General features: G+C 59.8%; 1 protein-coding gene across 2 annotated transcripts in view; it reads right to left on the bottom strand.

Moving 5' to 3' along the window:
* Positions 1 to 26,999, bottom strand: part of PDE2A (phosphodiesterase 2A) — a 66,567-nt gene that overhangs the window by 20,329 nt on the left and 19,239 nt on the right. Inside the window, exon 2 of one of the 2 annotated variants that reach the window (XM_071811942.1) lies at positions 18,789 to 18,849. In XM_071811942.1, the coding sequence (XP_071668043.1) occupies positions 18,789 to 18,849 (61 nt within the window). Of the gene's footprint in view, positions 1 to 17,582; positions 17,628 to 18,788; positions 18,850 to 26,999 lie in introns of those variants that run through there. The other variant, XM_071811989.1, reaches the window with a different exon arrangement.

The raw sequence follows: 26,999 nt of genomic DNA, 5'->3' as shown, positions 1-26,999 counted from the left end.
GTCTGCATGAGCCGTAACACCTGCACAAGCCACACTGACACCTGCACAAGCCACAATGGCTGCACAAGCCACAATGATGTCTGTATGAGCCACACCAACACCGGCATGAGCCGCAACACCTGCACAAGCCACATCAACATCTGCACTAGCCACATCTGCATGAGCCACATCAATGTCTGCATGAGCCACATCTGCATGAGCCACATCGATGTCTGCACGAGCCACAACATCTGCACAAGCCACACTGATGTCTGTGCAAGCCACAATGTTTGCACAAGCCACATCGATGCCTGTACGAGCCACAACATCTGCATGGGCCACATGAATATCTGCACGAGCCACGACATCTGCATGAGTCACATCGACATCTGTACAAGCCACACTGATGCCTGCACGAGCCACACTGACACCTGCACAAGCCACGATGTCTGCAGGAGCCACACGGACATCTGAACGAGCCACAGTGGCATCTGCACAAGCCACAGCGTCTGCACGAGCCACACTGATGCCTGCAGGAGCCACGTCAACACCTGCACTAGCCACACCACCCCCAGTGCTAGCCAGGCCAGCGCCTGCACTAGCCACACCCACATCTGCACTAGCCACACCTGGCTTGCACTAGTCATGTAAATACTTGCACTAGGCACGCCACCACCAGTGCTAGCCATGTCCATGCCTGCACTAGCCACGCCAACACTGGCACTAGCCATGTCCTTGCCTGCACTAGCCACGTCCATGCCTGCACTAGCCACGCCAACACTGGCACTAGCCATGTCCTTGCCTGCACTAGCCACGCCAACACTGGCACTAGCCATGTCCTTGCCTGCACTAGCCACACCAACACCAGCACTAGCCACACCAACACCAGCACTAGCCAGGTCCATGCCTGAACTAGCCATGTCAGTGACTGAACTACTCACACCAACACCAGCACTAGCCACATCCATGACTGCACTAGCCACATCCTTGCCTACACTAGCCACGCCAACCCCAGCACTAGCCATGCCAACACCAGCACTAGCCACATCCTTGCCTGGGCTACCCACACCAGCACTGGCACTAGCCATGTCCATGTCTGCACTAGCCACGCCAACATTGGCACTAGCCACATCCATGCCTGCACTAGCCACGCCAACACTAGCACTAGCCACATCCATGCCTGTACTAGCCACGTCCATGCCTGCACTAGCCACGTCCATGCCTGCACTAGCCACGCCAACATTGGCACTAGCCACATCCATGCCTGCACTAGCCACGCCAACACTAGCACTAGCCACATCCTTGCCTGCACTAGCCACGTCCATGCCTGCACTAGCCACGTCCATGCCTGCACTAGCCACGCCAACATTGGCACTAGCCACATCCTTGCCTGCACTAGCCACGTCCATGCCTGCGCTAGCCACACCACCCCCCACACTACAGAGCGAGCAGCAAATCTGGTGGCCCTGCCCTTAAATATTTGAGCTGGTGCCAGTTCCACTGCACTCATTACCTGGGGGCCAGCCCGGTTCCATCCCCGCTCCCCACCCCACGGGGTGAACAGATGGGGGGACCCCCAGACCCCCCCACTGTCCCCAAACTCCCCCCGAGGGGGCCCCCCGGGAAGGAAAATTCCTGCCGTTGCCCATAACCATAAATCACCGGCTGGGCGGAGGAGCTGGATAAAGCATCTCGCAGGCGCCAAGAGCTCGTTGCAGGATTAACGACCCCGCGGAGGGACGACGATGGAAAAACGGGGGGGACCCCGTGACCCTGCCCCCCCGGCTCCACTCCCGCCTCCAGCCCTTGGATAACCATGATGTTTCATGGGAATAATTATTCCGTGTATGACGGGAACAGGCGGCGGCTCCGTGTCGGAGCCAGGATTTGCTCATCCATCGCGTTGCTGAGCTCCATCAACACCCACAATCACCCTGGTGTCACCCCCTGGGGACCCTCCCCAACCCCTCGCGGGGACAATCGCAGCCGACGATGTGGGTCCCGGTTGTTATTCCAACAGGGCTGCATCTCCAGTCACTTACTCACACTGGAGACACATGCACTGTAGAATACAGCCGGGCCTGGCGTGTCCGTCCTGCTGTCCCTTTGTCCCTCTGTCCCCTGCTGTCCCTCTGTCCCTCCGCGGTGGCTCGGAGGCCCCATTGTGTGTGGGGGAAGAGCCCGAGCGGGACCCCCGGGGCTGTTCGGAGCATCAAATGCTGGTGGCACGCTGGGCATGGGGACGGACAGACGGCAGCTGGACACGGGCGGTGGCTTTAATAGGGTTGGGAATGCGGGGCTGATCCCGAAGGGGGTGGAAAAAGCTAAAATAAACCATCCCTGGAGTTGAGAAGGGGGGTGGAGGCAGGTGGGGGTGTTTGCTGGATGGGGACGTGAAGGGAGCGTGGCTGGCCTGGGGCCATCTCACCCCGCTTGTCCTGCTCATCCTGCTCATCCCACTTGTCCTGTATATGCCATTTGTCCTGCTCATCCCACTTGTCCCATTCATCCCACTCATCCTGTGTATCCCACTTGTTCTGCTCATCCCACTCATTCTGCTCTTCCAAGTTGTCTCACTCATCCCATTCATGTCCCACTCATCCCACTTGTCCCACTCATCCTACTCATCCTGCTTGTCCTACTCGTCCCACTCATCCTGCTCATCCAGTGGATCCCACTTGTCCTGCTCATCCAATGGATCCCACTTGCCCCAGTCATCCCACTTGTCCCAGTCTTCATGCTCTTCCCACTTATCCTGCTTATCCCACTTGTCCCAGTCATCCCATCCATGTCCTGCTCATCCTGCTTGTCCCACTCATCGCACTTGTCCCATTCATCCTGTTCATCCTACTTGTCCCACCCATCCTCCTCACCCTCTATGTCCCATTTGTCCTGCTCATCCCACTTGTCCCACTCATCCCACTCATGTCCCATTCATCCTGCTCGTCCCACTCATTCAACTTGTCCCACTTATCCTGCTCATCGCATTCATCCTACCTGTCCCATTCATCCTACTTGTCCCACTCAGGCCATTTATCCTGCTCATTCCATTTGTCCTGCTCATTCTGTTCATCCTACTTATCCTACTTGTCCCATACATCCTGCTCATCCTGTATATCCCACTTGTCCCACTCATCCCCCTTATCCCACTTGTCCTGCTCATCCCACTAGTCCCACTTATCCCACTCATCCTGCTTGTCCCACCCATCTCCCTCATCCTGCTTGTCCTGCTCATCCCACTCATCCTGTTCATCCCATTCATCCTACTTGTCCTGCTCACCCGCTCATCCTGTTCATCCTACTTGTCCTACTCATCCCATACATCCTGCTCATCCTGTACATCCCACTTGTCCCACTCATCCCCCTTATCCCACCCATCCTGCTCATCCCACTAGTCCCACTTATCCCACTCATCCTACTTGTCCCACTCATCTCCCTCATTCTCCTTGTCCTGCTCATCCCTTTAACCTGCTCATCCCACTCATCCTGTTCATCCTTCTCACTTATCCTGCTCATCCCATTCATCCTACTTGTCCCACTCATCCTACTTGTCCTGTTCATCACACTCATGCCATTTATCCTGCTCATTCCCCTCATCCCACTTGTCCTGCTCATTCTGTTCATCCTACTTGTCCTACTCATCCCATACATCCTGCTCATTCTGTATACCCCACTTGTCCAGCTCATCCCACTCATTCCACTTGTCCCAATCATCCTGCTCGTCCCACTTATGCTGCTCACCCATTCATCCTACTTGTCCTGCTCGTCCTGCTAATCCCACTCACCCTGTATGTCCCACGTGTCCTGCTTATCCTATTCATCCTAATTGTCCCACTTATCCTGCTCATCCCATTTATCTTGTTCATCCCCCTCATCCCACTTGTGTCACTCATCCTGTTTGTCCTGCTAATCCCACTCATCCCACTTGTGTCGCTCATCCCACTCGTCCTGTATATCCCACTTGTCCCACTCATCCTGTTCATCCCACTCATCCTGCGTCCTGCTCATCCCACTCATCCTGCTCATCCCACATCCTCCCACTTGTCCTGCTCACCCTGCTTCTCCTGCTTGTCCCACTCATCCCATTCATCCCACTCATCCCATGTGTCCCACTCCTCACCCTGCTTGTCCCGCTCATCCCACTCACACTGCTTGTCCTGCTCATCCCACTCATCCCACTTACGCTGCTCGCCCAGCTTGTCCTGCTTGTCCCACTCATCCCAATTGTCCCTCTCATCCCACCTTGTCCCACTCATCCCAATTGTCCCGCTTATCCTGCTCACAGAATCCCAGGATGTCAGGGGTTGAAGGGCCCTGGAAAGCTCATCCAGTGCAACCCCCCCATGGAGCAGGAACACCCAGCTGAGGTTCCCCAGGAAGGTGTCCTTGTCCTACTGTCAGTTGTCACCAAGAGCCTGGCTCCATCCTCCTGACACTCACCTTTTCCATATTGATAGCCGTGAATGACAATCATTAATTAACCATTAATTAACCAGTGGTGGCTCATGGTCACCCTGCTGTCCCCCACCTCCCTCTCCCCTACACTGCTCGTCCCACTGGTCTACACAGTGCAGGGGGGACACAGCTGTCCCCGTATCCCCCCCCAAATTCCTCCTGCTGATGGGGATCCCGGATGCTGTGATGTCCCCGTCATTGCCGAGGAGGTGACAAGGAGGGGGGACATGGATGGGGGTGTCCCCCCCCTTCACCAGCATCTTGGTGCCAGCAGGCAGGGATCCAAGCTGCATCCTTGCCAAGGAGCTCATTAAGGAGCTCATTAAGGGACTAATTAAGGGGCTAATTAACCTCTCAAAGCCGGGTGGAGCTTGTTTTACCGTCCCCTGGGACGCTGGGGGTGGCAGCGAGGGGACATGGACCCCCTCCCCCAGTTTGGGGGCTGCAGCTGGGGGGGGTCTCTGGATCCATCTGGGTGTCACTGAGGTTGTCACCAAGGTTGGGGACACTGGTTGTGCTACAACCCCCCCCTCCATTAGGAAAAAACAACCCCCACCCAGAGCACAGGCTGCCCCCCCATTAAAAACTGCACCTTTTACATTTCCCCCCCCCTTTTACATTTTGGAGCATCCCGTCCCCATGCAAGTGGGGTGTCCTTTATGGGGGGGGGCACCTGGGCAAGTGGAGTTTGCACCAACGAGAGCTTAAACCCAGCACTGGGCTTTGCTTTAACCACGGGGAAACTGAGGCACGACCCGGGAGGGGTGACGCACCCGAGGAAATCATTGAATTATTAATCCCAGCCCAGTTTTGCTGTAAAAAACCTGCAAGACTTCATAAATTATTCGAGCGCGGGGGCGTCCACCTCCCCGGGGGGGGCTGATCCGCCTGGGATCGCGGGGGAAAAGATCCCAATTAATTCTGTTTAATTAACTAATGCGTTAGCCCCCCCCCACCTCCTCCCCGCCATCCGGACATTGCATCGTCTGCCCGACTTCACCCCCCCACCCCCCAAAAAAAAAAACACCAAACAAGCTTAAGGATCCCAATTAAATTAAATTCGGGTTCCTCGACCCCAAATTAAATTAATTAGAGCATTCCAGATGCTGAGTCTGCACATTTTCATACCCATCATCGCCCCCCCCCCCAACCGACTCGGGTTGCAAAGGGATGAGGATGCTTGAGAGCGCAAGGGGGGTTTGGGACAGGGACCCCCCCCACATCACCGCAATTATCACTTTGCCCTGAGGCAGGTGCAGCCTGGACACCCCCAGCCCTGTGTCCTTTTTTTGGGGGGGCTGCAGGTGTCAAGGACCCAGGAGCCCCCCCCCAGGAGCTACAAACACCCCCCCCCCCAGCATCTCCCCGCCCGAGCATTTGCCGAACAATCTGGCGCTGTTAAAAATATCCCCGAGCTGTGATTCATCCGCCTCCGGCTGTGCCGACCCCCCCAGCCCCGCTGCCTCCCGGGGGGGCCCTCCCCGCCACCCCCCTGGCCGCCGGTTAAATATAGCGAGCCCCGGGGGGTGATGGAGCAACGCGGGGCTGACAACGGGAAGGGGGAAAGCGACCAGCGGGGAAACTGAGGCACGGAGCGGGGGCTCCTTAATGCGGCAGGAAAACGCTGCAGGGCCGAGTGGGGAAACTGAGGCACGGAGCGGTGACTCCTGAAAGCAGCAGGAAAACACTATAGTGCCCAGTGGGGAAACTGAGGCACAGAAGTGGGGAAGCGACTCCCAAAAGCAGCCGGAAAAAGCTGCAGTGCCAAGTGGGGAAACTGAGGCACGAAGTGGTGACTCCTAAAAGCAGCAGGAAAACTCTAGTGCCCAGTTGGGAAACTGAGACACAGGGCAGGGATTCCAGAGTCAGGAAAACGCTGCGGTGCTGAGCAGAGAAACTGAGGCAGGGAAGCGATTCCTGAAAGCAGTGGGGAAATGCAGCAGCGCCAAGTGGGGAAACTGAGGCATGGAGCAGGGACTCCTTAAATCAGCAGGAAAACGCTGCGGTGCTGAGTGGAGAAACTGAGGCAAGAAGCAGGGAAGCGACTCCCAAAATCAACGGGAACACGCTGAGGTGGCGAGTGGGGAAACTGAGGCACGAAGTGGTGACTCCTAAAAGAAGCAGGAAAACACTATAGTGCCCAGGAGGGAAACTGAGGCACGGAGCAGCCACTCCTGAAAGCAGTGGGGAAACGCTGCAGTGCCAAGTGGGGAAACTGAGGCACGAAGTGGTGACTCCTAAAAGCAGCAGGGAAACTATAGTGCCCAGTTGGGAAACTGAGACACAGGGCAGGGATTCCAGAAAGAGCCAGGAAAACGCCGCGGTGCTGAGCAGGGAAACTGAGGCAGGGAAGTGATTCCTGAAAGCAGTGGGGAAATGCAGCAGCGCCAAGTGGGGAAACTGAGGAACGAAGTGGCGACACCTTAATGCGTCGGGAATACAGTGCAGTGCTAAGTGGGGAAACTGAGGCACGGAGCAGGGACTCCTTAAATCAGCAGGAAAATGCTGCGGTGCCGAGGGGGGAAACTGAGGCAGGGAAGTGATTCCTGAAAGGAGGAGGAAAATGGTGCAGTGACAAGTGGGGAAACTGAGGCACGAAGTGGCGACACCTTAATGCGTCAGGAATACAGTGCAGTGCTAAGTGGGGAAACTGAGGCACGGAGCGGGGACCCCTTAAACCAGTGGGAAAAGACTATAGTGCCCAATGGGGAAACTGAGGCACGGAGCATCTACTCCTGAAAGCAGCAGGGAAACGGTGGGAAGTGGGGAAACTGAGGCATAAAGTGGCGACACCTTAATGCGCCAGGAAAACAGTGCAGTGCTAAGTGGGGAAACTGAGGCACGGAGCAGCGACTCTTGAGAGCAGCAGGAAACTCTGTGGTGCTCAGTGGGGAAACTGAGGCACGGAGCAGGAAAGCGACTCCAAAAGCAGCGGGAAAATGCTGTGATGCCAAGTGGGGAAACTGAGGCACGGAGCAGTGACTCCTTAAATCAGCAGGAAAACACTGTGGTGCTGAGCAGGGAAACTGAGGCACGGAGATCAGAATCCTCAAAGTAGCAGGAAATGCTGCAGTGTCAAGTGGGGAAACTGAGGCACGAAGTGGCAACACCTGAATGCGTCAGGAAAGCAGCGCAGTGCTAAGTGGGGAAACTGAGGCACGGAGCAGGGAAGCAACTCCCAAAAGCAGTGGGAAGACGGTGAGGTGGGAAGTGGGGAAACTGAGGCACGGAACAGTCACCCCTAAAAGTGGTGGAGAAACGCTGCGGTGCCGAGTGGGGAAACTGAGGCACGGAGCGGTGACTCCCTAAAGCAGCAGAATAACCCTGTGATGGCAAGTGGGGAAACTGAGGCACGGAGCAGGGACTCCTTAAATCAGCAGGAAAATGCTGCGGTGCCGAGGGGGGAAACTGAGGCAGGGAAGTGATTCCTGAAAGCAGCAGGAAAACGGTGCGGTGACAAGCGGGGAAACTGAGGCGCAAAGCTGCGACACCTTAATGCGTCGGGAATACAGTGCAGTGCTCAGTGGGGAAACTGAGGCACGGAGCGGGGACCCCTTAAACCAGTGGGAAAAGACTATAGTGCCCAATGGGGAAACTGATGCACGGAGCATCTACTCCTGAAAGCAGCAGGGAAACGGTGGGAAGTGGGGAAACTGAGGCATAAAGTGGCGACACCTTAATGCGCCAGGAAAACAGTGCAGTGCTCAGTGGGGAAACTGAGGCATGGGGCAGCGACTCTTGAGAGCAGCAGGAAACTCTGTGGTACTCAGTGGGGAAACTGAGGCACGGAGCAGGAAAGCAACTCCAAAAGCAGCGGGAAAATGCTTTGATGCCAAGTGGGGAAACTGAGGCACGGACCAGTGACTCCTTAAATCAGCAGGAAAACACTGCGGTGCTGAGCAGGGAAACTGAGGCACGGAGAGCAGAATCCTCAAAGTAGCAGGAAATGCTGCAGTGTCAAGTGGGGAAACTGAGGCACGAAGTGGCAACACCTGAATGCGTCAGGAAAGCAGCGCAGTGCTAAGTGGGGAAACTGAGGCACGGAGCAGGGAAGCAACTCCCAAAAGCAGTGGGAAGACGGTGAGGTGGGAAGTGGGGAAACTGAGGCACGGAACAGTCACCCCTAAAAGTGGTGGAGAAACGCTGCGGTGCCGAGTGGGGAAACTGAGGCACGGAGCGGTGACTCCCTAAAGCAGCAGAATAACCCTGTGATGGCAAGTGGGGAAACTGAGGCACGGAGCAGGGACTCCTTAAATCAGCAGGAAAATGCTGCGGTGCCGAGGGGGGAAACTGAGGCAGGGAAGTGATTCCTGAAAGCAGCAGGAAAACGGTGCGGTGACAAGCGGGGAAACTGAGGCGCAAAGCTGCGACACCTTAATGCGTCGGGAATACAGTGCAGTGCTAAGTGGGGAAACTGAGGCACGGAGCGGGGACCCCTTAAACCAGTGGGAAAAGACTATAGTGCCCAATGGGGAAACTGAGGCACGGAGCATCTACTCCTGAAAGCAGCAGGGAAACGGTGGGAAGTGGGGAAACTGAGGCATAAAGTGTCGACACCTTAATGCGCCAGGAAAACAGTGCAGTGCTAAGTGGGGAAACTGAGGCACGGAGCAGCGACTCTTGGGAGCAGCAGGAAAACTCCGTGGTGCTCAGTGGGGAAACTGAGGCAGGGAAATGATTCCTGAAAGCAGCGAGGAAGCGCAGAAGTGCCAAGTAGGGAAACTGAGGCACGGAGCGGTGACTCCCAAAGGCAGCCGGTCCCATTCTGTATGTTCCCCCGGGAATCGATCGCAGCCGGGGGCGGATATGGAAGCAGCACACCCAGCGCTGGCCGCGGTCCAGGACAGACAGACAGACAGACAAGAGCCAGCAGCCCCGCCGGGAAGCCATCCATCCACCGCTCCCAGCCCTGCCTGCCCTCCCAAATTACATTGCTTTAATTAAATCAGGCAGCAGAGAACCTGTAACCCGAGGTAGCTGCTTAATTAGCTCATCTGTTATCGGGGGGCTAATGAGCGCTAACGGGAAGGCGCTGGGACTGGGTTTGGGTGGGAAGGGCTGAGCTGAGCCCGGCGCATCCCTGCACCGACTTAACCTCGGCCTTGAGCAGAACGTGAGAGGGACAAGGAGCTGCTGAATTGCACCAGGATGAGCTGTTGGCTTCTCCTTAAACGGCGTTTTAAAACAATTCCGGCTGCTTTTGGTGTATTAGCGGCTCCCAGCTGAGCGGGCTGCAGCACAATCGCAGCTGCAGGGAGCGGCGGCTTGGGCGGCATCGCCGTTTGCACTGGGCGGTTTGCACGGGGATTTGCACAGGGAGACTGGCATGGGGCAGTTTGCGTGGAGTGTTTGCACCAGGCGGTTTGCACGGGGAATTTGCACAGGGAGATTGGCATGGGGCAGTGTGCATGGAGTATTTGCACGAGGTGGCTTGCACAAGGCAGTTTGCACAGACCATTTGCACGGAGAATTTTGACCGGGTGGTTTGCACAGGGAATTTGCACAAGGTGGTTTGCACAGGGCGATTGACACAGGGCAGTTCACATGGAGTATTTGCACAGGTCATTTGCACAAGGCAGTTTGCACAGGTTATTTGCACGGGGTGGTTTGCACAGGGAATTTGCACGGGGTGGTTTGCACAAACCATTTTTGCACAGGCTGTTTGCACGGGGTGGTTTGTGCGGGGCGGTTTGCACAGGGGCGGTTTGCACAGGGAATCTGCATGGGGTGCTTTGCACAGGCCATTTGCACGGAGAAGTCTGCACAGCCCATTTGCACAAGATGGTTTGCACAGGCCATTTGCACAGAGCAGTTTGCATGAGGTGTTTGCACAGGGTGGTGTTCACGGGGCAATGTGCACACGGCAATTTGCACAGGCAGTTTGCATCGGGCATTTGCATGGGGTATTAGCACAGTGTGGTTTGCCCAGGGTGCTTTGCCCAGGACGGTTTGCACAGACCATTTGCACAAAGCAATTTGCACAGGATATTTGCACAGGGTGGTTTGCACAGACCATTTGCACAGGGTGGTTTGCACAGGGTGATTTGCACAGGGTAGTTTGCACAAGGCGGTTTGCACAAAGCAATTTGCAGAGGGAGTTTGCACAGGGTGGTTTGCACAGACCATTTACACGAAGCGATTTGCACAGGGCAATTTGAGCAGGGCATTTGCACAGGGTGGTTTGCACAAGGCGGTTTGCACAAGGAATTTGCACAAGGCAATTTGCACAGGGCACTTAGACACAGGGTGCTGTACACAGACCATGTGCACGGGGTGGATTGCACAAGGCAATTTGCACAAGGCAATTTTGCACAGGGCAATTTGCACAGACCGTTTGCACGAGGCCATTTGCACCGATCGGGCCCAGGGGACACCAGCTCTCCTTGGGGACACCAGCTCTCCCTGGGGACACCAGCTTCCCCCGCCCCACCCCGTCCCGCTGTCCCCTCCCCTGCCATGCCGGGGAGGCCAAGGTCAAGGTCCCTTCCTGTTGATGTCCCTTTGTCGGGCGCAGGACAAACGGCCGCAGGACAAACGGCCGCGGCCGTGACCGTGACCGTCCCTCCTCAAGGATTTCCCGTCCCCAAGAACATCGTGGCCCTTGCTGGAACAGCCCACGTCCCCTGGCCAAGCCATTTGTCGTTAATTAGTCGTCGCTAACGAGCGGAGCTGGAAGGCCCATTGGGGGGGGGGGTCTCTTGTGTCGGGAAGGGACAGAAATTGGGATTTTGGTGACAAATTAATGGCGAGGAGCGGATATATCAAAAAAAATCCTGCCCGCCCCGGGGATGTGGCACCTTGGGGACAACGGGGTCCCCTCCCCGCAGCCACCTGGGGTCCCCTGGGTGCACTGGAGGGCCCTTCTCAGCCCCATGACACCTGTCCCTAACCCAGGGACAGGGACATGGACCCCTCTCAGCACCATGTCACTTGTCCCTAACCCATGTCCAGGGACGAGGATATGGACTCCGCTCAGCACCATGTCACTTGTCCCTAACCCATGTTCCATAGCGGGGATGGGGACAGAAACTGCACACAGTCCCACAGTCCCATGTCACCTGTCCCTAACCCATGTCCCATGATGGGGACAGGGACATGGACCCCTCTCACCTCCATGTCACCTGTCCCTAAGTCATGTACCCTGGCAAGGAGGAGGACAAGGACCCCATTAGGCCCTTTGTCACCTGTCTCCAACCCATGTCCAGGGACAGGGACATGGACCCCGCTCAGCACCATGTCACATGTCCCTAACCCATGTCCCATAGCGGGGACGGGGACAAAAACCGCACACAGTCCCATGTCACCTGTCCCTAACTCATGTCCCATAGCGGGGATGGGGACAGAAAACCTCATGCAGTCCCATGTCACCTGTCCCTAACTCATGTCCCATAGTGGGAAGGGGGACAAATATCCCTCTTGGTCCCATGTCATTTGTCCCTAAATTACATACCCTGGCAAGGAGGGGGACAAGGACCCCACTCAGCCCCATGTCACCTGTCCCTAACCCATGTCCTGTGACGGGGACAAGGACAAGGACAAGGACCCCTCTCATTCCCATGTCACTTGTCCCTAACCCATGTCCAGGGACAGAAACATGGACCCATCTCACCTCCATGTCACCTGTCCCTAACCCATGTCCTATAGTGGCAAGGGGACAAGGACCCCTCTCAGCTCCCTGTCCCTAACCCACGTCCTGTGATGGGGACGAGGACAAAGACCCCTCTCAGCGCCATGTCACTTGTCCCTAGCCCATCTCCCATAGCAGGGACAGGGACAACAGCCCCTCTCCTCCCCATGTCATCTGTCTCTAACTCGTGTCCCATGGTGGGGACAAGGACATGGACCCCTCTCACCTCCATGTCACCTGTCTCTAAGCCACGGTCCCATGGAGGGGAAGGGGACAAGGAACCTGCTCAGTGCCATGTCACCTGTCCCTAACCCATGTCCCATAGCGGGGATGGGGACAAGGACCCCTCTCAGCTCCCTGTCCCCTGTCCCTAACCTACGTCCTGTGATGGGGACGAGGACAAAGGCCCCTCTCAGCCCCATGTCACCTGTCCCTAACCCATGTCCCATAGCAGGGACAAGGATATCGACACTTCTCAGTCCCATGTCATGTCCCCTAGTGGGGAGGGGACAAAAACCTCACGCAGTCCCATGTCACCTGTCCCTAACCCGTGTTCCATAGCGGGGACAGGGACAAGGACCCCTCTCCACCCACCATCTCCTACTCCAGCCCATTTGGGGACACAGCACCACTGCAGTGACACCCTGGTGTCCCCAAGCAGCGGTGACAATAAACACCGCATTGGGGGACGGTGGCAGGTGGGGACATGGGGGGACAAGCCACAAGACGCATTAGGAGCATCCCTGGTTCCTGTCACCTCCATCCCGAGGGGCAGGGACACTTGTAGCCACCACCATGCCCACGCTGGCACCGACACTTTGGCGCTGTCACCAGCCAAGTGTCACCGTCACAGCGTCCTGGCAGCGCCGGGGGGGAGCTGGCACCATGTCACCATGTCACCGCGTGCATCCCGGGGACGCCGCGTTCCTGGAAGGCTTTTCCCTGGCACGCTGTCCCCTTCCTGTCCCCAAGGGCCACCAGCTGGCTTTGAAGCCATTCCTCGACGTGGTGGCAAAGCCCCAGGTGGCTTGGAGGGACGGGGACACGCAGGCCCCATGTCCCATAGAGAGGGTGACACTGCACCGTGGGGTGGGAAGGGGACACGCAGCATTCCCGCATCCTCTCCTGGCACTAACCCGAGCTGCGCTCATTAGGGAGCTCGTTAATTAGCCTCTGATGGGAGCTGGGGAAATTGAATTCCCGGCCATCTGTGGCTGGGGGGGAATTTAATTTGGGGAGCAGGACCCTGAGCCGCCTCCCGCGGGGGGGGGTTTGCTCTTTTCTGTCCCATTTTCGGTGCCGGGATCCAGCGATCGCCCACCCTGGGGGGGTCTCGATGCTCAGGTGGGGAAACTGAGGCACGGCCAGAGCCACCCGTGAAACGGGGCGCCCCCCCAGGAAGGTGTTCAATGGAGCAGCACCCGGCTGGGGGACCCGCACCCCTAAATCACTGATCCAGACAACCACAGCACCCACACCCCAAATCCTCCATCCTTGGGGTGCAGCAGGAGCACCCACACTCCAATTTCATCCCTGGGTGCACCAGGAGCACCCACACCCCAAATCCTCCATCCTTGGGGTGCACCAGGAGCACCCACACCCCAAATCGCCCATTCTGGGTGCAGCAGCAGCACCCACACCCCAAATCCTGCACCACGAGCACCCACACCCCAAATCTTCCATTCTGGGTGCACAGGGAGCACCCACACTCCAAATTCTGCACCACGAGCACCCACACCCCAACTCCTCTATCCTTGCGGTGCACCAGGAGCACCCACACCCCAAATCCTCCATCCTTGGGGTGCACCTGGAGCACTCAGAGCCCAACGTCTGCACCAGCAGCACCCACACCCCAAGTCCTCCATCCTTGGGTGCACAGGGAGCACCCACACCCCAAATCCTGCATCCTGGGTGCACCAGCAGCACCCACACCCCAAATCCTGCATCCTGGGTGCACCAGCAGCACCAAGACCCAAAATCCTGCACCAGTAGCACCCACACCCCAAATCCTCCATGCTGGGTGCACAGGGAGCACCCACACCCCAAATCCTCCATCTTTGGGGTGCACCAGCAGCACCCACACCCCAAATCCTCCATCCTGGGTGCACAAGGAGCACCCACACCCCAAATCCTGCACCAGGACCACCCACACTCCAATTTCATCCCTGGGTACACCAGTAGCACCCACACCCCAAATCCCCCATCCTGGGTGCACAGGGAGCACCCACACCCCAAATCCTCCATCTTTGGGGTGCACCAGGAGCACCCACACCCCAAATCCTGCACCACAAGCACCCTCACCCCAAATCCTCCATCCTTGGGGTGCACCAGGAGCACCCACACCCCAAATCCTGCACCACAACCACCCTCACCCCAAATCCTCCATCCTTGGGGTGCAGCAGGAGCACCCACCCCTCAAATCCTGCACCAGCAGCACCCACACCCCAAATCCTCCATTCTTGGGTGCAACAGGGAGCACCCACACCCCAAATCCTCCGTTCTGAGTGCAACAGGAGCACCCACACCCCAAATCCTCCATCCTGGGTGCACCAGCAGCGCCAACACCCAAAATCCTGCACCAGCAGCACCCACACCCCAAATCCTCCATGCTGGGTGCACAGGGAGCACCCTCACCCCAAATCCTCCACCCTTGGGGTGCAGCAGGAGCACCCACCCCTCAAATCCTGCACCAGCAGCACCCACACCCCAAATCCTCCATCCTTGGGGTGCACCAGGAGCACCCACACCCCAAATCCTGCACCAGCAGCACCCACACCCCAAATCCTCCATCCTTGGGGTGCACCAGGAGCACCCACACCCCAAATCCTCTGTTCTGAGTGCAACAGGAGCACCCACACCCCAAATCCTGCATCCTGGGTGCACAGGGAGCACCCACACCCCAAATCCTCCATCCTTGGGGTGCACCTGGAGCACTCACACTCCAATTTCATCCCTGGGTGCACCAGCAGCACCCACATCCCAAATCCCCCATCCTGGGTGCACAAGGAGCACCCTCACCCCAAATCCTCCATCCTTCGGGTGCACCAGGAGCACCCAAACCCCAAATCCTGCACCAGCAGCACCCACACCCCAGTTCCTCCATTCTGGGTGCACCAGGAGCACCAACACCCAAAATTCTGCACCAGCAGCACCCACACCCCAAATCCTCAATCTTTGGGGTGCACCAGCAGCACCCACACCCCAAATTCTGCACCAGCAGCACCCACACCCCAAATCCTCTATCCTGGGTGCACCAGCAGCACCAACACCCAAAATCCTGCACCAGCAGCACCCACACCCCAAATCCTCCATTCTGGGTGCACCAGCAGCACCCACACCCCAAATCCTCCATTCTGGGTGCACCAGGAGCACCCACACCCCAAATCCTTCACCAGGAGCACCCACACCCCAACTTCTCCATCCTCAGGGATCCCTGGGATGCACCCCCCACCCCCCCCATCCCCGCAGGGTGTGGGACGGACCCGCCCCCTCCCGCGCCCCCCATCCCGGAAAGACGCGGCTTTGTGCGGCCGCGGCCCTTTTCCTCCCCTTTATTGCCCCGGCCGACGTGTTTGCGTCCGCCGGAGGAAACGGCAGCAGCGCCGGGACACGCATGTCCCCAACACCACCGCCCTGTGTCCCCAACACCACCGCCCTGTGTCCCCAACACCGCCCTCTGTGTGTCCCCAACACCGCCCCGTGCGTGTCCCCCCCGTCCCACCGCCCTGAGCCGCGCATGGGGAAACTGAGGCACGAACAAGCCCCTGGGACACTGGCAAATAACAGGATGGGGATTGGGGGGAAGCAGCATCTCAGTGTCCCCCCCACCCCCTGGGGACATTATGTCCCCCCCGCCTCGCCCCCTGGGAACATCAAGCCCCCCCCCCCCCCAGCTCCTTCCTGCTGCAGACACGGTATCAATTAGCGTTTGATTCATTAGCCGGTCAGCGGGTAATTGCATTGGGAGGAAGAGGAGGCACAGACATCTTCAGCCTCACCCCATTGCGGGGGGGGGACACAATAAACCCTCAAGCCCTTTGCACCCCCTAAATCCCCCCCCGCAAGGCTCAGGGGTGGGGGTCAGCACTCAGGATATTGGGGTCCTGGGGCATTTTGGGGTGTGTGGGGGGACACAACCTACCAGGTCACTCTTAATGTCCCTTTGCAACACGTGTCCCCCCCCAGGGTCCCCCCCTGTTTAATAAACAGCCCCCCCCAAGTGCATTTTCCTCCCCCAGACCTGCGGGTTGTGGCTCCAAAAAGGGTCCCTTTGGGATGGGGGGGCGCACGGTGACCCCCAACTACGGGCACCCAGAGGGGCCCCACGCCCTGTCCCCACACCGGGTGACAGGGCTGAGTGTCCCCAAGCTCCACCCTGCCCCACATGGGGGGGTCACTGCCCTGGCCCCCCCGCCAGGGACCAGCCCGGCCTGTTCCTTTCCCTCCATCAGCAGTTTTGGGCCATTTCCCGCTCAGCGTTTCCTTCCCTTCCCAAAGGCCTTTGAACCCACACGCAGCCCCGGGACCCCCCACCCCAACCTGGCCCCCCCACCCCAACGTGACCCCCCAAAAAAAACGGGGGGTGAACCCCCACATGGCTCCGGGTGAGGGGAAAACCACGCTTTTTACACCCAAACCCATTGGCACCAGGGTCATGGACACAGCAGGACAGACAGACGGACAGCAATGGGGGATGGAGGACTGTGGGTTGGGGTGACCCCCCCCAAAATTGTCCCTTTCCCCAAATCTGGATGAATTTGAAGACGTTCTCCCATTTGCATATGGGGGTGCACCCCAAAATATGCAATTCCCACACACCCCAAATGTGCAAAGGACGGGAGGACATGGGGGGGGCTGTGGGGCTCCCCAATTCCCACACACCCCCCCAAATATACAAAGGATGGGAGGACATGGGAGGCGATGGGGCTCCCCAATTCCCAACACACCCCGCCAAATATATAAAGGATGGGAGGACATGGGGGGCCTGTGGGGATCCCCAGTTCCCAACATGCCCCCCCCAATATGCAAAGAACAGGAGGACATGGGGGGCTATGGGGCTCCCCAATTCCCAACACATCCCCCCCCAATATGCAAAGGATGGGAGGACATGGGGGGCTATGGGGCTCCCAAATTCCCAACACATCCCCCCCCAATATGCAAAGAACAGGAGGACATGGGGGGCTATGGGGCTCCCAAATTCCCAACACATCCCCCCCCAATATGCAAAGAACAGGAGGACATGGGGGGCTGTGGGGCTCCCCAATTTCCACGCCCCCCCCCCCCAAATACGCAAAGTACCTGAGGACATTGGGGGGGCTATGGGGCTCCCCAATTCCCAACACCCCCCCAGTGTGACACAGCGAGTCTTGGGGACACACTATTGACCCCCCCAGCCCCACACTCCAAACGCACCCCCCCAAAACCCCTCAGCACCCCCAAACCAACGCGACCCCCCCAGCCGCACGGGACCCTTGTCCCCAAAGCCACCACCCCCCCCCTCCAGCGCAGGGGTGTCGCTCACAGTGTCCTGCAGGGTCCCCATGTCCGAGCGGCGCTGGGGACCCCCCCGCAGCGGGGGCAGGATCGGGCCCGCCCGCTCCAGCCCATTTCCTCCGGTATCCGCACCCCCTGTGTCCCCCCCCCGCCACCTTCCTGCGGGGGGGACACGCAGCTCAGCGTGTCCCCAAGCGGAGGGGGGGGACACACACGACCCCCGTTCGCCGCTGTCCCCGTTCAGCCCCGCCAGCCACTCCGTGCCTCAGTTTCCCCAGCGCACAGAAGCGCGTTCCCGGTGCTCCGGGGGGGTCGCAGGGTTTTTTGGGGGTGCCCCCCCCCGGGACGGATTCCTCCAGAGCTCCCAGTGGCCCCCCCAGAATAATCCCGGGGATCGGGGACAGGAGTGGGGGGGACACCCGTAGGGGGGTCCCGGGTGGGAAAGGAGTGTGGGGGGACCCAAAGGGACACCCGTGGCGGGGGGGTCCTGGGTGGGAGCCGAGTGTGAGGGGATACGAGGGGCCACCAGTGGTGGGGTCACAGGTGGGAGAGGAGTGTGGGGGGACACCCGTGGGGGGGGTTCTGGGTGGAAAAGGAGTGTGGGGGGACCCAAAGGGACACCCATGGGGGAGTCCTGGGTGGGAAAGGAGTGTGGGAGCAACACGAGGGGACACCCGTGGGGGGGTCTTGGGGCAGAGGTGACTGTGAGGGGACCCAAAGGGACACCCGTGGGGGGCTCCCGGGTGGGAGATGAGTGTGGGGGGACACCCGTGGGGGGGGTCTTGGGTCCGAGATGAGTGTGGGGAGACCCAAAGGGATAGCCGTGGGGGTCTCCCGGGTGGGAGGGGAGTGTGGGGGCGACACGAGGGGCCACCAGTGGGGGGGTCCGGAGTGGGAGACGAGTGTCGGGGGACACCCGTGGGGGGGGTCTCGGGTGGGAAATGAGTGTGGGGGGACCCAAAGGGACACCCGTGGGGGAGTCCGGGGTGGGAAATGAGTGTGGGGACACACGAGGGGACACCAGTGGGGGGGTCTCGGGTGGGAGACGAGTGTCGGGGGACACCCGTGGGGGGGTCCTGGGTCTGAGACGAGTGTGGGGGGACACAAAAGGACACCAGCTCGGGGGTCCGGGGTGGGAAAGGAGTGTGGGGGAACACGAAGGACCACCAGCTGTGGGCTCTCGGGTGGGAGCGGAGTGCGGGGGACACGCGTGGGGCTCGGGGGGGGTCCGTACCTGGAGCGCCTCGTTGCCGGGCACCGCGTCCTCCACCTTGAGGAAAACCTGCTGTCCCCGTCTGAAAAAGGGCAGGAGGGCGGTGAGCAGCTGCCGCAGCCCCCGCGCCAGCCCCATGGCGGCTCCGGCTCCGCTCGGCTCCCCCGGCCCCCCCGGCCCGGCCCCGCCGCCGCCGCCCCGCCCCGCGCTCCGCTCCGCACCTGCTGCCCCACGGCTCCGGGGGGGACACGGGCTGGGGGCCGGGGGGGGCGGGGATAGGGGTGTCACTGCACACTGTGGGGTGGGGGGCCCGGTGTGGGGCAGGGGTCGGGGTGTCACTCCCCAGGGTAGGGAGGGGGTCGGGGAAGGGGTCCCAGTGTCAAGGGGGGATCGGGGAATCGCTCCCCAGTGTGAGGCGGGGGTCGGGGTGCGGGTCCGGATGTGGGGCAGGGGGCAGGGAATGGGTCCCGGTGCGAGGTGGGGGTCCCGGTGTGGGGCAGGGGTCGGAGTGTCACTCCCCAGTGCAGGGAGGGGGTCGGGGTGAGGGTCCCCGGTGTGGGATGGGGTCGGAGAACGGGTCCTGGTGTCGAGAAGGGATCGGGGCATCGCTCCCCAGTGTGAGGTGGGGGTCGGGGTGCGGGTCCGGATGTGGGGCAGGGGTAAGGGAATGGGTCCCGGTGCGAGGTGGGGGTCCCGGTGTGGGGCAGGGGTCGGGGTATCACTCCCCAGTGTAGGGAGGGGGTCGGGGTGAGGGTCCCCGGTGTGGGATGGGGTCGGGAAAGGGGTCCTGGTGTCAAGAGGGGATCGGGGAATCGCTCCCCAGTGTAGGGTGGGGGTCGGGGTGGGGGTCTCAGTTTGGGTGGGGGTCGGGACATTGCTCCCTGCTGTGGGGATGGGGTCGGGGCGAAAGTCCCTGATGCGGGGCGGGGGTCGGGGTGTCAGTGCCCAGTGTGGGGTGGGGGTCCCAGTGTCAAGAGGGGATCGGGGCATCGCTCCCCAGTGTGGGGTGGGGGATCGGGTTGGGGGTCCCGGTGTGCGGAGGGGTCGGGGCAGGGGTCCTCAATGTGGGGTGGGGGTCAGGGAAGGGGTCCTCAGTGTGGGGTGGGATTGGTGAAGGGGTCCCAGTGTCAAGAGGGGCATTGCTCCCCAGTGTAGGGTGGGGGTCAGAATGGGGCTCCCCAGTGTGGGGCAAGGGTTCGGGGCACTGCTCCCCAGTGTGGGGTGGGGGTCGGGGCAAAGGTCCCCGATGTGGGGTGGCAGTCAGGGTGGGGGTCCCAGTGTGGGGTGGGGGTCGGAGTGGGGGTCCCCAGTGTGGGGTGAGGGTCGGGATGAGGGTCTCCAGTGTGGGGGGCAGTTACTGGGTGTCACTCCCCGCTGTGGGTCGGGGGTCCCCAATGTGGGGTGGGGGTGGGTGTATCAGTCCCTGCTGTGGGGTGGGGGTGCTGCCACTATGGGGCGGGGGGTGGGCAGGTCTGGAATCTAGGGGGGGGACACAAGACCCCTCAAATGTTAAACCCTCCCCTTGTGGGGTTTGGGGTGGAGGGTTTGGGGTGGGAAGTGTAGGGGTCACCCCCCAATCGTCCCCCGCCAAGGGCTGTTAAACTGGCCTAAGCCACCAGATCAGCTAAACCAGAGTTAAACTGGCCTAAGCCACTAGATCAGTTAGACTGGCCTAAGTCACCAGATGGGCTAAATCAGGGTTAAACTGGCCTAAGCCACCGGATCTGGTAAATCAGAGTTAAACTGGCCTGAGCCACCAGATGGGCTAAATCAGGGTTAAACCGGCCTAAGCCCCACACCCTGCACCCCACATCCTGCATGATGCACCCTCTAACCTGCACCCCACACCCCTCTAACCTGCACCCCACACCCCTCTAACCTGCACCCCACATTCCTCTCCCTGCACCCCACACCCCTCTAACCTGCACCCTACTCTCTACACCCCACATTCTGCGTGATGCACCCCACACCCCTCTAACCTGCACCCCACATTCCTCCCTGCGCACCCCACTCCCTGCACCCCATTCTGTGCATTATGCACCCCACACCCTGCATGCTGCACCCCACACCCCTCTAACCTGCACCCCACTTTCCTCCCCCAGCACCCCACTCTCTGCACCCCACATTTTGCAAGATGCACCCACATCCTGCTCCCTGCACCCCACACCATTGCTCCTTGCACCCCACACCCCTCTAACCTGCACCCCACTTTCCTCCCCCAGCACCCCACTCCCTGCACCCCACTCTGTGCTCCCTGCGCCCCACATCTCCCGGGGGTCCCGGTTTTGGGGTGGTCTGGCGGCCGGTGGAGCCGCAGGGCCATCTAGTGGCCAAAGCTACCGCGGCCACCCGGGGGGTCACACCGGCCAGTCCCTGCAAGGGACACAAAGGTGACACCAGCCAAGGGACACATTGTCCGGGGGGTGGCACAAGGGGATGGGTATGTCACCCTGGGGGTGGCACAGAGCAATGGGCACCTTGCCCTGAGTGGTGGCACACGGTGACGGGCATGTCACCCTGGGCGATGGGCACCTTGTCCCCAGTAATGGCACCTGTCAATGGGCACGTCACCCAAGGTGGTGGCACATGGTGACGGGCACCTTGTCCCAAATTATGGCACCTGGCAATGGGCACGTCACCCAGGGTGATGGCACATGGCGATGGGGATGTCACCCCCGGTGATGGCATGTGGTGATGGTCACCTCACCCTTGGAGGGGACACATGGTGATGGCCACATCACCCTGAGTGGTGGCACGTGGCGATGGGCACCTTGTCCCAAGTGATGGCACCTGACAATGGGCACGTCACCCAAGGTGATGGCAACACGGTGACAGTCACCTCATCCTGGGAGGTGGCACATGGTGGTGGGCACTTTGTCCCAAGTGGTGGCACACAGCGATGGGCGCATCACCCTGCATGATGGGCACCTTGTCCCCAATGATGGCACTTGGCAATGGGCATGTCACCCCAGGTGGTGGCACATGGTGATAGACACCTTGTCCCAAGTGGTGGCACCTGACAATGGGCACATCACCCTGGGTGATGGCACGTGGCGATGGGGATGTCACCCCAGGCGATGGCATGCGGTGGTGGTCACCTCACCCTTGGAGGTGACACATGGTGATGGGCACATCACCCTGAGTGGTGGCACATGATGGTGGGCATGTCACCCTGGGTGATGGCACGTGGCGATGGTCACCTCATCCTGGGAGGTGGCACATGGTGACAGGCACCTTGTCCCAAATGACGGCACCTGTCAATGGGCACGTCACCTTGGGCGATGGCACGTGGCAATGGGCATGTCACCCCAGGTGGTGGCACATAGCGATGGGCACCTCACCCCGGTCACAAGGCCACCCACGGCCACCCTGGGTGACAGTCCCTTGCCAGAGGAGCTTTTCTCAGTCCTGGGGCCACCAGAGCCTCATGGCGCTACCTGTCCCCAGCCTGGGACACCACGGGACCCACCGGGTCCCCAAGCTCAAACCCTGGAGTCCCCAAGCTCCTGGGGACACCCCAGTGCAGGGACCTGAGCGTCACCAGTCAGCTCTGCCCAGCCCGGACAGATCCTGCCAGCGCAGGTGCGGGTCCTGTGGGGCTAGCAGATTTCTCTATGGGGCTAGCAGATTTCCTATGGGGCTAGCAGATTTCCTATGGGGCTAGCAGATTGCTCGTGGGGCTAGCAGGTTCCCCACAGGTCTAGCAGATTTCAATGTGGGGCTAGCAGATTGCCCGTGGGGCTAGCAGATTTCAGTGTGGGGCTAGCAGCTGTCAATGTGGGGCTAGCTGATTCCCCACAGGGCTAGCAGATTGCCCGTGGGGCCAGCAAATTCCCTATGGGGCTAGCAGATGTCAATGTGGGGCTAACAGATTTCCCATTGGGCTAGCAGATTTTAATGTGGGGCTAGCAAATTCCCTATGGGGCTAGCAGATTGCCCATGGGGCTGGCAGGGTCTGTGCTGTGCCTGTGGTGTCATTGTCACCAGAGCCACCCAGGCACAGCTGGCCGAGCACACAGAGCCATTGCTGACCCGCACAAGGGGACAGTGTGGGGACGTCCCCGGCTGCCCTGTCCCCAAGCGCTCGCCCAAGGGAGCCTGGGGACAGGGGATGGGGACACGGGGGTGCTTGGGAGGGGCCACAAGTGTCCTGGGAAAAGGGGATGGGGACATGGAGGTGCAGGGACATGGTGGGGCTGGGGACAGGGGATGGGGACACAGGGGTGCAGGGACATGGGAGGTGGCTGGGGTGGGGGACACTGGGATGTGGTGACACAGTGAAGTCTGGGGACACGCAATGGGGACAGGGGTGTGGGGACAGGGCATGGGGATATAGGGATGTGGGGACACAGGGGTGCCTGGAGAGGGGGACAGGGGATGTGGTGACACAGTGAGGTCTGAGGACACGGGATGGGGACACAGGGGTGTGGGCACACAGGGATGTGGGAACACAAGGGTCCTGGGGACAGGGGATGGGGACACTGGGGTGTGGGGACGCAGTGAAGTCTGGGGACACAGGATGGGGACACGGAGGTGTAGGGACAGGGGGTGCCTGGGGACAGGGGATGGAGACACAGGGGCAGGGGGACACAGTGAGGTCTGGTGACAGCGGATTGGAGACATAAGGGATGGGGACACAGGGACACAGTGGTGCCTGGGGACAGGGGATGGGGACACAGGGGTGTTTGGGGACAGGGGATGGAGACATAGGGGTGCAGTGACACAGGGGTACAGGGACACAAGGCTCTGGGGGACAGGGGATTTGGGACACAGGGGATGGGGACACAGGGGATGGGGACACAGGGGTGTTTTGGGACAGGGGATGGGAACAAAGGGGTGTGGGGACACAGGGGTGCCCGGGGACAGGGCAGGGGGACACAGGTGTGCAGGGACATGGCGCTGCCCCTCAGCCCACACTCACACACCGCAGCTCATTAACCACCCGCCTTAATTAGCAGCCACTCCAGCTCATCGCATCATGCACCCCGGGAACCATGTCCCTCAGCTGGGAATGTCACCGTGGGACAGGGACAGGGATGTCACCATCGGATGGGGACACGCATGCATTTCCGGGCACTTCCCGACCGCATTTCCCACATTCCCCCTCTGTATTTTTCCCCTATTTCCCACACTTCTGATAAATATTAATCCTTATTTCCCACTAAAGATAACGAGAAAAAAATAACCCCCAGTCTTAGTGTTTAACCCCCCTCAGTCTCATCCCTAAATCCCAAGGGATTTAGGCCGGGTTTAAGACGCAAAGCTGAGCTTATGTAGTCCTGAAAAACCAGCAGCGCTTTTCCTCCCACCCCCAGACCCTTTCACAGGTTGGGTTGAAGGGGGGAAAACGCAGAGAATGGCCCCCCCCTCATAGCAGCATGTTTGGGTATACTGGGTATACTGGGACCAGCTGGTGGGGAAACTGAGGCTGAGCTGGTTTGGGGCCGCTAATTGAGCTCATTTATCTCCAGCTAAACCAAGGGGTTATTTCCCCGGAGATGTTAATTTGGGGGGCTCTGCCAGCTCGAAATTAAGGCGGAAACAAATACATCTGTTCTAACCCCCCCCCGGGCTGGTGTCCCCAACACTGTGGGGGTGTCACCCGGCGCTGGCTGCTGATTGATCCCCATTGATCTCCCATTGATTGCTCGCAGGAGGAAGGCGATGATGGGTTGTCTTTGATTTGCTTGCCTGATGCTGCATCCCGCACCCCCAGGATGATGGGGGGACTGGGGATGGGGGGGGTGTGCACAAGTGTGTGTGGGCGTGCACCAGTTTGTGTGTTATGTGTGGGTGTGCAAGGGGTGTGCGTGCAAGGGGGGGTGTGTGCGAGGGGTATGTGCAAGAGGTGTGCGTGCAAGGGGGTGTGCGAGGGGATGTGTGTGCGAGGGGATGTGTGTGCGAGGGGGGGTGTGTGCAAGGGGGTGTGCATGCAAGGGATGTGTGTCCAAGGGGGGGTGTGTGCAAGGGGGTGTGCATGCAAGGGATGTGTGTCCAAGGGGGGGTGTGTGCAAGGGGGTGTGCATGCAAGGGATGTGTGTGCAAGGGGGGGTGTGTGCAAGGGGGTGTGCATGCAAGGGATGTGTGTGCAAGGGGTGTGTGTGCAAGGAGTGTGCATGCAAGCAGTGTGTGTGTGAAGGGTGTGCATGCAAGGGGGTGCGTGTGCAAGGGGATGTGCGTGCAAGGGGGCCATATGGGAGGAGTGTGAGTGCAAGGGGTATGTGTGCAAGAGGAGTGTGTGTGAGGGGTATGTGCAAGGGGTGTGCATGCACGGGGTGTGCGTGCAAGGGGAGCGCATGCAAGGGATGTGTGTGCAAGGGGTATGTGCAAGGAGTGTGTGTGCAAGGGGTGTGTGTGCAAGGAGTGTGCATGCAAGGAGTGTGTGTGTGAGGGGTGTGCATGCAAGGGGGTGCGTGTGCAAGGGGGTGTGCGTGCAAGGGGGCTGTATGGGAGGAGTGTGAGTGCAAGGGATATGTGTGCAAGGGTAGTGTGTGCGAGGGGTAGGTGCAAGGGGTGTGCATGCACGGGGTGTGCGTGCAAGGGGAGCGCATGCAAGGGATGTGTGTGCAAGGGGTATGTGCAAGGAGTGTGTGTGCAAGGGGTGTGTGCAAGGCGTGTGCGTGCAAGAAGTGTGCATGCAAGGGGTGTGTGTGTGAGATGTGTGTGTGTGAGGGGTGTGCATGCAAGGTGTGTGTGTGCAAAGGGGGTGTGCAAGGGGTGTGTGTGCAAGGAGTGTGCATGCAAGGAGTGTGTGTGTGAGGGGTGTGCATGCAAGGGGGTGCCTGTGCAAGGGGGTGTGCGTGCAAGGGGGCTGTATGGGAGGAGTGTGAGTGCAAGGGATATGTGTGCAAGGGTAGTGTGTGCGAGGGGTATGTGCAAGGGGTGTGCATGCAAGGGTGTGTGTGTGCAAGGGGGTGTGCGTGCAAGGGGGTTGTATGTGAGGAGTGTGAGTGCAAGGGGTATGTGTGCAAGGGGAGGTGCATGCAAGGGGTGAGCGTGCGAGGGGGTGTGTGCTAGGTGTGTGCATGGAAGGGAGGTGTGCATGCACCAGGGTGTGCAGGCAAGTGTGTATGTGTGCAAGGGGGGGTGTGCATGCATGGGGGTGAGAGTGCAAGGGGTTGTGTGCATAGGGTGTACGTGCAAGAGATGTGCATATGAGGGATGTGCATGCAAGGTGTGTGCGTTCAAGGAGGGGGTGTGTGCAAGGGGTGTGCATGCAAGGAACGTGCATTCAAGGGTGGTGTTTGTGCAAAGTGGGTGCGTGCAAGTTGCATGTGTGCAAAGGGGGGTGTGTGCATACAAGGGATGTGCATGCAAGGGGTGTGTGTGCAAAGGTGTTGTGTGCAAGGGGAGTGTGCATGCTGGGGGGCGTGTGCAAGGGTGTGTGTATGCACGGGAGGGTGTTCATGCATGGGGGGTGTGTGCAAGTGGATGTGCGTGCAAGGGGGTGTGTGCATGGGGTTGTGGATAGGGTGTGCGTGCAAGAGATGTGCATACAAGGGATGTGTATGCAAGATATGTGTGTGCAAGGTGGGGGTGCGTGCAAGGGGTATGTGCACGGACAGAAGTGTGCATGGGGGGGTGTGTGCAAGGGGTGTGCACTGGTGATGCACAGAGGGTGTGTGTGTGTACGTGTGCAAGGGGGATTCACAGATGGGGCTGTGTATGTGGGGGGTGAGTGCACATGGGGGTGCAGAGGGGTGTGCTTGTGTGTGCACGTGGGTGTGCAAGGAAGGGGGTTCATGCACAAGGGGGTGCAAGGAGGGGGTTCACGTCTGCGGGGGGTGCACACGCACAGACACACACGTGTGTGTGTGCAAGCACGGGGTGTGCACATGCATGGGGGTGTTCACGTGGGTGTGTTTGGGGGAGCACGTGCACAGCGGTGAGCGGGGGGCGCACACACGGGGGTGCACACGCGTTGGGGTATTTGTGTCCATTGGATGCATCACCGTCACCCCCAGAGCTGTCACCCTGTCACCCTGCGAGCCCCAAAGGGATGCGCCCGCAGGATCCAATCCCGCCACAAACCCAGGACCGAGCAGGGACACCCGTGTCCTGTCACCCGTCCCCTCTGCAGGGACATTCCCCAGGAGGTCCCAGCTGTGGGGACCTGGTGGCACCGGGAAGGTTTTGCCGATGTTTTCATTATTGTCACCGGATTTGGAGCCGGTTGACGAAGGGACCCGCTGAGCCAGCCATGAATTAGTGATGGAGCCCTGGTGGGGTCTC

The sequence above is a fragment of the Patagioenas fasciata genome, chromosome 1, assembly GCF_037038585.1.
Source record: "Patagioenas fasciata isolate bPatFas1 chromosome 1, bPatFas1.hap1, whole genome shotgun sequence".
NCBI classification, from domain to species: Eukaryota; Metazoa; Chordata; class Aves; order Columbiformes; family Columbidae; genus Patagioenas; species Patagioenas fasciata.
The sequence above is the reverse complement of the archived record's forward strand: the minus strand, read 5'-3'. Positions and strand labels throughout refer to the sequence as shown.